Source organism: Xenopus laevis, chromosome 1L (genome assembly GCF_017654675.1).
Source record: "Xenopus laevis strain J_2021 chromosome 1L, Xenopus_laevis_v10.1, whole genome shotgun sequence".
NCBI lineage: Eukaryota > Metazoa > Chordata > Amphibia > Anura > Pipidae > Xenopus > Xenopus laevis.
Genome location: NC_054371.1, coordinates 74666556 through 74679947, shown reverse-complemented (window position 1 = coordinate 74679947; position 13392 = coordinate 74666556). Strand labels below are relative to the sequence as shown.

The following is a 13392-nucleotide window of genomic DNA, read 5'->3' as shown; positions in this document are numbered from 1 at the left end:
GGGATACAATAGTTACTGTGTTAATAAAGTTTAAACATTTGCAGCGTTAATGTTACACTATGGGGGGCATGAGCAAGGCCTTTCTGTCAGACATATATACAACCTAAAGCAATAAGTGATTGGTGCAGGACTGTATAAGGAGCAGACTAAATGGAATTGACCATTTACAGGCAGAACCATGTCAAAATATACATCTGGTTAGTATTTAAAACCTCTATTTCACAAATAATAACATTCATAGAGGAAAAAAAAGCAGTTTTTGGGAACATCAGGACAAAATTTGATGTAAAATCTGGGAAAACATTACTTAAAATCAGGGGAAATGCACCCATTGAAATGCATTATAAATTGGTGGGACCACAAATAAAAAAAGTAAAATGTGGGAAAACTTAAAATCAGGGTACTTAAAATCGAGGTTTCACCGTATTTTCACCAAACAAAGAGCACTGCTTGTTAATTGGTTGCTATGACTTGGACCATGACAAAACATAAGCCATTCTTATTGGTAGGATTATAATTCAGTGTTGAGTATTGTGGCAAATTGGTTTAACTTTTAAGCCAAAACATCAATTTACCACATAACAATACAGCAAGCTTTTTTGGCCTGGGAAGTAAATTTTTTTGGTCTGGGAAGTAAATTTTAAAATTCGCATGCAGTAAGAAGTCAGACAAATTTAGCCAGTTTTTTCTATCTTCATTTGTTTTAAATTGTTTTCTGTAATGACTAGTTATTGTTGTAAATAGCTCACTCTTTTATTCAACAGATACAGGTGATTGACAGTGATAAAATAAACAGGGCAGGACAGGTCTATACTACGAATGTCCGAGGGCAAGTCCCTCCTCTTGTCACCACAGACTGCACAATTCAAGATCAAGGTAACTGCCTTTGTGTTAATTTTACCTGTTTAGAAAGATCTGATCTCACATTGCAGAATGGCTCTAAAGTATCATTTAATCTAAACTGTCAGATAAAGACTGGCATTCATTTTAGTTAATTATTTCGAAAAAAAATGTTCCTGATCCTGCATATTATTTCATAATTCAATTCTCTGAATCTTCCAGGAAATGCAAGTCCACGCTACATTAGATGCACAACATATTGCTTTCCTACCTCCTCTGATATGGCTAAACAGTCTCAGATTCCCCTTGCAGTTGTCATCAAGCCGCTAGCTGTGGTTCCCCAAAATGAGGTAAGAGCCACCTCAACAAATTATTGATTACAGATGGAACCATGTGAGCTCACCAACAAGCTATGTGTAATGTAATAACAGTTCAGAGGTTTTAACAAATCAGATGTTTTTATTCAGTCGTACAAAGTTTTTGTTTCTTTAAAAGGGATATTATCATCCCCCAGCAGTGGTGTAACTGAAGGGAAACAGAACAGCGAGCAAGGTGGGCCCACAGACAGACAGTGCAGATCCAGTAAGGACCCTGTCCTTCCACCCTTCCCCACTCCTGCATTTTTGTCCTGCATTTCCTGTTCCAGAAGCCCCCATTTACACCTACAGTAGGTGGAACAAAAAACAGCAGATGAGAGTAGTCTGGGGTGAGACAAAGTTTAACAACAGAAGAGATATGAAAAGTTTTAAAGAAACCTAGAAAATAGAAGAAGAGGGGAGAGGAAAATAGGGGGATAGAGAATATAGAAGGGCAGAAACGGAAAAAGGAATGGGGATTCAAAAAGGTAGAGAAGAGGGGAGAGTTGTTACAGAAGGGTGAATCAGAAGGTGCTGTAGGTTTGATAAAAGGGGTTATGTGGAAAAAGGAGGAAAGCATTTAAAGGATGAAATCCTAAAAAGAAGACTTTTATAACTGATGAGATCAATATTACATTTCAGTTATGGAAATAATATAATGTTGTCTATCGTGTATGATTCTTTATATCCAATTTACATTGTTCAACTACACTCGTAGTATAAATAACCAAAATCATTTATACATATACAAATAGATGCTCAAAACACCACGGGGCAGATTTACCAAAGGGCGAAGTGGCTATTCACTAGCGTTACCGCCCGCAGGGACACACTCTATCGCCAGGTGACATTTCGCTCTGGCGAATGGACGTTACTCTGCAAATTAACTGAAGTGTGGATTTTACTGAATGTTATCTTTTGCCAGAGTTGCCTTCGCCGCCTCAGACCAGGCGAAGTGCATTAATGTAGCTAGATCATCCTCAATTTTCTGTCACTTACATTATATTCTCTGAGCAGAAAATGCATTAAAGTACCAAAACGCTGGCGACTTTTCCTTTTTTCAGCCTGATTGCCTGCAAAAGACCCAAATTAAACTTTTTTTGGGTAACTGGTTTTCCCCATACATTTGTAGACATATGGAACATTCATTTTACAGTGGGTACATGTGTAATAACTTTGTCTTTATTAAGGTTCCCAGGATGTGTTTTAAAAAGTGTAATTTGTAAGTATATGCACCAACATTTAACATAAAGACGTTCAAACAACTTTAAATTTGCCGCCCTATGAAAATTGACCTGAGCCTAAGATCCCTAGCGAAGTTTCGCTAGGCACAAATGAATGCATTGCAGAATTAACGCTAGCGAAAAGTCGCGACAGTTCGGCACCCACGAAAAAACTCTGAATATTAGTGAATTAGTGTAGTCTGAGCAAATTTTCAAGTGTTGCACTGGGTGCGAAGTGGACGCTGGCGAATTTTCGCCAGTTAGTAAATCTGCCCCCACAAATGCTTTCAAGTGCAATTATTAAGTTCCAGAATGAAACCACACAGTGCAAAAATTATGATTGTCCATCAGGGTGGTAAATTGAACCTTTCATCACTAACTACTACTACTACTACTAACTATAATGCAGAATAGACAATAGTGCTATAAACAGAAATAAGGACACCCTAAGGGTTTTGTTTTTTGTAAATTCCATATATATATATGTTTAAGACTGTAACCGTAAAAATTAAGCAACAATTGACCTAGCAACTATCTGAGCCCTTGAGTCTTGTTTTATTTGGCTGTGCTGACATGCCTTGATGCATTTTCCCATAAAGCAAACCCCGGGTGTTATCTTCCTGCAACCACAGCCTATTGAGTTATGGATGCGACAAGAGGATTGTTTTGTAGAACAAAGATGTAGGACAGTGAAGACTTATCGTACATGTCACCATGAGTACCTCTCAGTTATTCTCACATGAATGGAAGATAAGCTTGCATGGTATAGCTGTATTTTCTTGGTTAAAAAAAACACAAGGCATATTTTATTTGCTAAGCCATTATGTGAAGATGAGTCACTCCTCAAAATACATACAGCAAATCAGCATTCTAAATTCATTAAATTATTCAGACGTATTAGGTTGGGTTTGTTTGTGTTGATTACTGTAAAATGATCAACACATAATACTGACTGTTTTGTTACTAGTACAGGTATGGGATCTGTTATTCGGAAACCCGTTATCCAGAAAGTTCCGAATTATGGAAAAGCCGTCATCCATAATCCACATTTTTAAAAATGATTTCCTATTTCTCTGTCGTCCTAAAAGAGTTCCTTGTACTTGATCCAAACTAAGATATAATTAATCCTTGTTGAAGCCATAACCAGCCTATTGACTTTTTTTTTAATGTTTAAATGATTTTCTAGTAGTCTTAAGTATAAAGATCCTAATTATGGAAAGATCCGTTATCTGGAAATCCCCAGGTCCCAGGCATTTTGGATAACATGTCCCATACCGTATTTAACTGGTGGAGTACCATTTGTTCATGCACCAATTTATGACAATATGTTGTTTAGTAATGCAGCTAGAACGCCACTTACTGGAAAAAGAAAGCATTGCAAACAGCAAGTCTTGTTTCACCTTTCACTCTCTCTCTAACACAGCAACCCAGGCTAAACTCCAGACTAGAATCCAATTATCTACAACAATTTATATGTGGCAAATATTATGCACATTTTAACCCATAAAGTCTTATTTATGATCGCAAACACAAATGGAAATTGTGAAATTAATGTTATGGGTTATACTGTATAAGAAATGTATATGTCAATAAGTTTGTTAGTAACTATTATTAAAGTATGCGTTACATATGTAATGGTGATGCATTGCAACAAATGTTGCTAAGGGGCCCACCAAAAGGCCCCCAAAAGAGTAACTAATTTGTGCATGAGTGCTAAGTGATAATCATATTGATCACTGCGCATGCCCTCATGGTATCCCCATGCTGAGTACCCACAATCATTTTTAATACAGTCACATTTAGGGGCAGATTTATCAAGGGTTAAAGTGAAAATTAGAATTTTCGAATTTGGATTTCAAATTTGAATTTTCGAGTTTTTGTAGCGGAAATCGACTAGTGAATAGTTTAGATTTCGATTAGAGTTTTTAAAAAAATTCAAATTAGATTTTCGAAATTTATAGTGTACTGGCCCTTTAAGTATTTGACTATTCACCACCTTAAACCTGCCAAATTGCTGTTTTATCCTATGGGGGACGTCCTGGGATAAATTTGGGGTTGTTTGCAGCCTTCCTGGAAATCGAGGAGAAAAAACTTGAAATGAATTTGATTCAAATTCGTTTTGAATGCGATTTAAGTTTGCGGTCGATCCCATTCACCGGGTTTGAAAATTTTGATTGGTCGTTTAATTCGGATTTCGAGTTCATGGGAGTTTATGGGACTTTTTACAAACTCCCATGAACTCTTTTACATTAGATTAATGTAATTCCTATCCTACCCAATGATGTCTTTGCAAGGGCTCTTCATACCCATTACTTTATATCTTTGTTTATTTCCTTAAAGGGGACTCGGAGCATTTTTAAAATGTAACTTAATTTTCTATTTTTAGTGGTTTATGTAGTACTAGCAAGGTGTAGACATTTTAGACTGCTAATACCTGTCTTTCAGCTCAGCAGCTTTCTTTAAAGGTCAGAGTATCAGTGACCCAAACAGTCTATGCCCTTTTTATGCATTTTCTGTATCCAGTTAACCCTAGAGTTGCTGAGTTGAGCCAAAAGCATTCTATTAGCAGTCTAAAAATATAAATTCCTCTGAAACTGCTGCCAATAGAAATTGAATGTAAATTGCAAAAATGCACAATTAAGTTCCATAATTTAGGGTTTTTTTTACTAAAACTCTAATTTATCTAATATTTTTATTTAACAAAACTCAACCAACTCAATCAACTTGAAAAAGTCGGGTCAGGAAAAAACCCAAATTGTACAATTTTTTTGGATTTAATGGCCGAATTGCTAAATTTTTTGGGGTAATTGCCCAAAAACTCATAATTTTTCGGATTATCAGACAAAACCCAGAGCAGACCGCAATATCTTCATATAGTAAAAGGGACAAAGAACCCCAACCAGAAAAAATTGTGGATTAGTAAATCACCCCCTAAATTTGCATCAGTTCATTTTTTGGTATTTGATCCCTGTAATCCCTTTATTCATATTCGTTGATATATAGCAGCATTTACTATTCCAATAATCAGAGAGGAACTTGTACCTTTACTGTAAAGTCGCTTTTGATTATTACACAAACTGATTTTCCACATATGTTAGATATTTACATTGGTCCTGCACTATAGACGTAACAAGCCAAATGAATGTAGCACAAGGGATGCTATTGAATGGGAGAGCTTGTTTTGCTGCAGATTTGTTTCCAAATAAAAATCTGCTGGTGGATACTCTTACTCAAAATCTGTGTAAAGATTAATTTCATCATACATTAAGTTAAGGTCTTCGGGCTTTTCTTTTAGGGTATTCTGTGTGATGTTTTCTGTTGTTTTACCAGATCTTAGCTCAGCTTGCACTGATTAAAGTATAAAGCAGTTCTTTATTTTATTTTACTGGTACAACTTTGCTTTAATTAGGAAGAGGAAATTAAGCTTAATATAAACCTGAGGGTATAAGTTATTTAACTGGAACCTTCCATTGCACTGGCAATTTAGTTTTCTTTAATTCTATGTAATTCATTGCCTCGATGTAAATGCCATTTAGTAAGTAGATGTGTGTTTAATTGATATTTGTAATGCACTTTATTTATTTTGTTTTCACATTCCTTCTGTTGTAGAAAATGTGGTGGTACCCTGTGTTTTTTCTCATCATTAAGCAAGAATGAACAGATATATCTGATTCCATAGATGTGAACTCCATGATACTCATAAAACCCCATTTCCCAACCCCCCTAGGCTCACAGTGTTATGCAACTTCTTTCCACCACCTTGTTCCATTATGAAATTATAGATTATGGTACTCCACAGTAGTAGGTCCATCACTTCATGAGTATCAGAGTTTTCACTTTAAAGAATCAGGTAGGAAAAAAGGCATTTATATATATTTTAGGATGTTCAAATAGTGTTTATGCAACTTTTTTTTCCATAATCATAACAATGTAGTAAACAATGCCTTCCTCCCTATAGGCAAAATAAAGTATATATGTGTGCATATTGTCCATTTTAAAGACACAAAAGCACCAGGAAGCACAGGTATCAAGATTTATGATCCGGCAAGTGCTACAAATAAAAACACCAATATATATATTTTATACATTTTTATATATTTTATATATATCTGGGATTTCAAACCTTTAGTACTGTATGTCATTCTTTTTCTCATGAAAAGAACTTGAACTATTTAGATATGTAAAGATTGATTTGGCTTATCAGTTGTTTGTTTTCAGTTCCTGCCAATTGTGGATAAGAGCAGAACCAAAAATTGCGCTGTAATTCAATACTTGCAAGCAATAATTTAAAAAAATGGCAATAACGGTAAGAGTGTGCTTAAAGTTCTGCTAGTGTCAGATATTTTACAAGTGCTGTAGGTCAATTTGTTGAGCAAGGCAATTAAGACTTTGTTGAATAGAACAGCAGTGCCTTACTTTGGCTTCTGAAAATCTTAGTTTGGATGCACAATTTCTTTAGATCTTAGGGCAATATACTCAAACACAAAGGAAATTTAGAGTTCCTTAAAAGAGGAGTCTTTATTTCAAACTGAACTTACTAGAAAACTGTGCAACTGATATATTAAAGGAGAAGGAAAGTCGTTTCACACTTGGAGGTGCCAAATGTTAGGCACCCCCTAGTGAATGTATTTACTTACCTGAAACCCCGGACCGGTGCTCCTATCAGCAGAAAACTGCACCGGCCCAGGGTTATACCAGTGAGCACCAAGGAGCGATCCTCTTCCATCTTCCGCTTTCTTTGCGCGCATGCACAGTAGAACGAAAAGCCAACTTTAACTAAAAAGCCACTATTTCATTCTACTGCGCATGCATCTCCCCCGGGAAATTTGAAGAAAGAAGCAGCCGGAAGAGAATCGCTCCGTCCTCTAGGGTCTTTTTTTTAGGGTCTGTTTTCTTCTTTATTATGGCCAGCAAATTCCAAGGTGTGCTGTAAAACAGGATTCTACTTTAAGTGGAGCCAATAGCCATAGAGTAGTTAGAGGCAATCATGCATGAATGTGTAAGAGGAGACAGCTATACTTTCCTCCCACTCTGCACCTGAGGAGTTTGCTATATAGAGAGAGGGAGTGTAGAATGAAGTGGAATAGAGAGTTGGACAAATTATCCACACATTCCGCCCAGTTAAGCATCCATGTTACAGCCAATGCAACAAAACATTCAAAACAAGAAACCTTTTTTTTCCTAATAATAATTAAAACAATATTAAAGTACAGCATTCACCTGGTTAGCTATTGCTCTGTGCAGATTATTCTTCATATATCTGTCATAGCACTGAGGTATCAATAAAGGTATTAATGATGCTTTCAGACATTTGCTAACATTTCCACTACATTAAGGGGGTTATTTATCAAAGGTCGAATTTCGAATTTATGTGAATTTTATTTTACTCTTATAAATTTGAATGTACTCACAATTTGAATAGGAGGTTATTTATGAAAAAACTCGAATTTGATGGAATTGTCCCGACCCAAAAATTCGATTTGAATTGAGTTTTCCTCCAAAAAAAAAAAACTTGAATATCAGGAAGGCAATTATCATATTAAAATGGTTCAATGGACCTCGGCAGGTTTTAGGTGGCGAATATTCAAATTAGAACTGTTTCTATGGTCGAGGTGTACTAAATCTCGAATTTACATTGGAGCTTTTAAATTTGAATGTGTGAGTTTTGACACAAACATTTTTTTGAAAATTCAAATTTACCATTCCAACATTAATAAATCAGCCCCTAAGCTGCTGCTTCTGAAATGCTTATTATATTACAATTTTGTTTAGAAGCCTCTGCATTACTGGCTATGATAACTTACAATACAAAAAGATCCTTATGGTTGTAAGTGCTACCAGATTACAGCCACACATGAAATCTTTAACTCAGGAAACTCTTTCTGTATGCTATCGTTTAATTATTTAAACAAAACCGGATGGCATTCACTACAATGGTGGACAGCATTTGACCTGCATTATGTATATCCATTTTAAAATATGCATTAATGTGTTCACAACTGTTTTGTGCTTTGACTTAACATTTTATCAGGAATCACTTTGGATAGATTTGAGAAATCCATGCTCTCGGGCAAATCTCTCATGGGTATTCTCATTCTTGCTGAGATGATAATGTTTTAAAGAAAGCTGGCTAAAAAGAAACATTTTATTGCTTCCATATATTGACATGTATTCATACTGATTTGTAACTGATGCAGGATTCGATTTCTAACTGTTTATATTTGTATTATCAAGTTGTGGTATGCTGAGCTAGAAATCTAATTTAGCAAATACATGGGTACGATATTTGAGTACCTCTTTGAGCACTTAAGAATATAGAAAGCACTCTCACTCAATGCTGTAATGCCTGTTAATAGGTTTAATAACAGTAAAGGTTGTAAAATGAGAGCAGGAATTGACAGAAACCAGGTGAATAGAAAACAAAATACAAATGTAAGTGAAAATTATACAAAGAGATGTTCAGATAAAGGATGGAAAAAAAGACAAAGCATAGACATTACCTATCGTAAGTCAGAACAAAATGGCAAAAAATATAGATCTACCAACTTTATTCAGAAAAATTTCACAGTCTATCAAAATATGGAATTTTCAGTTTACACTTTTGTCTGTTTGACACTTAAGAACTTTAAGATAGTATGGTCACTACACCATGAATGTGATATATTTGTATCAAAATTGAGGCATTCATATTTCCCAAAGCAAAGTTAACTTTTAGAAACTTAGGGGGTTATTTACTAAAACTCAGATTTATCTCATATTTTTATTAAACCAAGCTCGACCAAACTCGATTTTACCATATTTATCAATAAAATAACTTTAAAAAGTCGGGCCGGAAAAAAAATAGATAAAATTGAGTGAAACCCCTGAATTTTTCGGATTATTGGATGAAACCTAGTCTTCAAATTGTAAAAGGGACATCTCCCATTAATTTATACATGACCTCAGCAGGTAGATGGCGGATTTTCGGTTTGTGATTTTTTTGCAGCTACAGGGTATAATAAATCTCGAAAAATTTTAGTTTTTGTCCAAAAAAAATCGGCCAGAAAAAAAGTTTAGTAAATAACCCCATTAGATAAGTCCTTCCAGATGTAGACATAACTTTAGATAGTCTGACTACAGTAGCACACGTTGTTAAAAGTTTTACATTATGGACATATGGGGAAAAATATTACCGATGATGTTACCGATGATGTTGCCAATAGCAAATTGGGTAGAATTGAAAATTCTAATTCAAATTTTCACATTTTTTTAAGGTCAGAACTGTGAAATTTGACTAGGGAGTTATCCAAATTCTATTTGAGTTTTTTTTTTAAAAATTCAAATTCAGTTTTCGAGATTTATGATACTCTGGCCCTTTAAGAATTCAAATTTGTCTATTCGCCACGCAAAACCTGCTAAATTGCTGTTTAAGTCAATGGGAGAGGTCCAGGGATCAATTTGGAGATGTTTGCAGTCATTCTGACATTTCAAATGAAATTCACATGAATTTGAAATCTGATTGATAAATGTGCCTCCAACTGCTGAGTTCCGTTTGAACCATAGCATGAGGAGTCTGGGCTGTATCCTTTCACAAGAACATTACATAGCCTGGTTACTACTGAATAATAATCAGTAAAGTGTCAGTAAACAATTTAAAAACCAATATATATTTTTTTAATCTTGAGACCATGCTTGCCACCATACAACTGTACATTTTCTCTGTATAGATATATGTAGATTATGCAGTTGTTGTAATTGTATTATAATATTCATTTGTCTTCTAGACGCCTGTTTATCTTGTGAACCATGGAGAGGCTGGGCCAATCCGATGTAACCGGTGCAAAGCTTATATGTGCCCATTTATGCAGTTCATAGAAGGAGGAAGAAGATATCATTGTGGATTTTGTAGCTGTGTCAATGAGGGTATAGTAAACACATACAAATATATTTCTTATTTTTCTGCAGTATTATGCTTTATATATGATTTTTAATAGATGGCTTTGGAATTATTTCAAGTTTTTATTTACGTTGCATAGAATAGTGGTTTAGTCAATGCGTCAAAAACTGCCTTTAAAGCCTATATTAATGATTCTCTTAGTACACATTTTGTAGACAGAAAATATTCCTAGAATCTCAGTAGTGCTCTCTAGTTATGGGGAACTGGCATTACACATAAAAACAATCGTGCTCTCTAGTTAAAGGGGTTGTTCACCTTCCAAACACTTTTTTCAGTTCAATTGTTTTCCAATTGTTCACCAGAAATAAAGACTTTTTTCAATTACTTTCCGTTTTTCATTTTTTACCGTTTTTCCAAAATCTAAGTTTAAAGTTTAATGTCCCTATCTCTGGTGTTTCAGTCTGGCAGCTCAGTAATTCAGGCGTAGACCCCTACAGTTTTGCAACATTTAGTTGATACATTTTTTAGCAGCATTTCTGCAGTGCTAGCAACTATTCTATCAATTCTAACTGCTACCTTTAATGAAACCTAGAGAGTATGTTCAGCAAGAAATGTATCAACTAAATATATCAATTTAGAACAGTTTACAAGGTCGGCGACCCCCTCCCAGAGCTGCTTTAGAAGGTGAAAAATTACACTTTACACTTTAGTATTAGAAAAACAGTCACACATAGAAAATAATAAGTAACTGGAAAAAGTCTTTATTTCTGGTAAATTATCTGAACCCAACTGAACTGAAAAAAGTGTTGGAAGGTGAACAACCCCTTTAAGGGAAACTGGCTTTACACATAAAAACAGTAGTGCTCTCTAGTTAAGGTAAACTGGCATTACTTCTGTTTTTTCCAGCACATTTTCCCTGTCACAGCAGTTTGGCTGAAAGCAAGATTATTTTAGGGAAATAGGAGCCCACAGGATTTTCCACTAAAGTCAATGAGAAGTTATCCAAGGCTAGTAGTGGGCATTACAGGTCCCATACCTAGTGGGATACCGGCACATTCCCATTCGGTTCCCTAGAGTGTTAAGTTTTGGTCCTACAACTCTAAATTAAAGAAATGAAGTTGAAATTCCTTGTTTTTACCCCCTCTCTTTGTCTCTCACAGGGGAGGAAAGGATGAAAGACTAAAAACACCAGTAAAAATAAACCCTCTAAAATATTGTTTAACTGTTCCTTAATAATACAAATTATTATAGTAATACATTTGACAGTACTATTAACACAAGCATTTCCTATTTGAGCTGGATGTGTTATAGCATTCAGTGTTACCAACCAGTAGAACTCAACTCCTCTCCTGCAGCTATTTCCTTTTATTAATTAATTTGTTTATTTTTTCTAGGGGGATATAGTTTTTGTCATTCAAGGTAAAATAATGGTGAAATAAAGATGTTTTTTCACAATATGAATTTCATTTTTTTTTTTTACATTTTGCCATGGACCGGCAGTTTTGTAGATTTTTTGTAGATTTCAGCTTTACTGCCCAATGCATTTGTTACCTCCAGCTCAACTGTTGAGTGATCCCATGAGAATGCAGGAACTGAGTTCCAAATAACACATAAATAATAGTGATTTTTAATTTACTGACCTGTAGAAGCAGCACAGTTTTGCATTCCTAAAGATCTTCATTATCACCACTCTGGCCTTATTTAGTTCTCAGCATGCACATCATGTACTAGTTCTACAGCAGAATTAATACTATCAGCCTTTATATGCCTATGGTTAAGTTCCTGATATAAGCAAGTTTATTGTAATGGATACCGTATATACCCTACGGTAATTCAGAAAGGCACTGACTGCATTATGTAGCCTTCTAGCACAGGATTTCTTCCATACATATCCCCTGCTGTGCTTCATATGTAAATCATATGACTGCTCTCCCGTGACGTCCTTTTTTTAAATATATTTTATCAATGTCAAATGTGACAACACATTGATTAAACAAACTAGGATTTACAGTGATGTTTTTGCCATGTTACATTAGCCCTGTTTTGGGGATCACTCGGCAGTAAACTATTTGCTTATTAAAATAATCCTAAAACTATTTACATTTTCTTAATTTAAAAAAAGCCACTGTTTCTTGCCAAGAAAAGAAAGGTTATTCTTTGCAACAGCCCCTCGGAGCTAATGCCATATATCCAAGTTAAAACACTTTTTAGGGAAAGAACAAACAGGGAAATCCAAATGAATTCTAATGTGTAGCAAGACTTGTTCTGACAAAAAAAACTTGGGATTCATCCAAAATAGCAGAAACACTCGCTTGTGAGTCACATAAAGTGATTCTTGAACAAATATGGCATGGTATCTTCACTGAAAATGCGCCTGTCACAGCAAGATTAATGGATGTTGTAACCATGAAATGCATGGGCACATGCACCTTATTTAAACAAGGATTTCATTTCAAATTTCCATATTCCCACCCCTTGTGATTTTTTTATTACCTGGAAATATCAAGGAAGACAAATTGTGTTCATTATAGAATAGCAACTCTTTCTATGAAGGATTGGGACTATAGATAGCTTTTACAACAATGTCATATACCGTTAACTGAGAATTGACGACAAAAATATTTTTGTTTTTTCAGGTGGTTTTATAAACTTTTCCAAATGAAAAGAAATTTGATGTTTTTTAATAAAACATGCCCACAATAACAATCCTGTTCAGCTATAGAGCTCTCTCTCACTCATGGTCATAGGGGCAAATTTACTAAAGGATGAAGTGACTAACGTGGGCGAAAATTTACTAACGGTCGCTGGCGTAACTTCGCTAGCGAAGGAGATAGACTCTAGCAGTACTTCGCTCCCTAACACCTGGCGAATGGACGTAACTACGCAAATTCACTAAGATGCGGATTTTACTGAACGTTACCTCTTGTGCCAGACTTGCCTTCACCACCTCAGACCAGACAAAGTGCAATAGAGTAGATAGGACTTCCTAAAAAAAATAGTTGTAAAGTACCAAAAAACGCTGGCTTCTTTTCCTTTTTCAGGGTGATAGGCTGAAAAAAAGTGTACTTTTTTTGGAGGTAACCCGCTATCCCCCTAC

The 13392-nt window shown here is 35.3% G+C and overlaps 1 protein-coding gene across 1 annotated transcript in view; it reads left to right on the top strand.

Annotated features, from left to right (window-relative positions):
• Positions 1-13392, top strand: part of sec24d.L (SEC24 homolog D, COPII coat complex component L homeolog) — a 48393-nt gene that overhangs the window by 14041 nt on the left and 20960 nt on the right. Inside the window, exons 7-9 of the mRNA XM_018251637.2 lie at positions 765-876; positions 1063-1190; positions 10183-10321. Coding sequence (XP_018107126.1) covers positions 765-876; positions 1063-1190; positions 10183-10321 — 379 coding nt within the window. The remainder of the gene's footprint in view (positions 1-764; positions 877-1062; positions 1191-10182; positions 10322-13392) is intronic.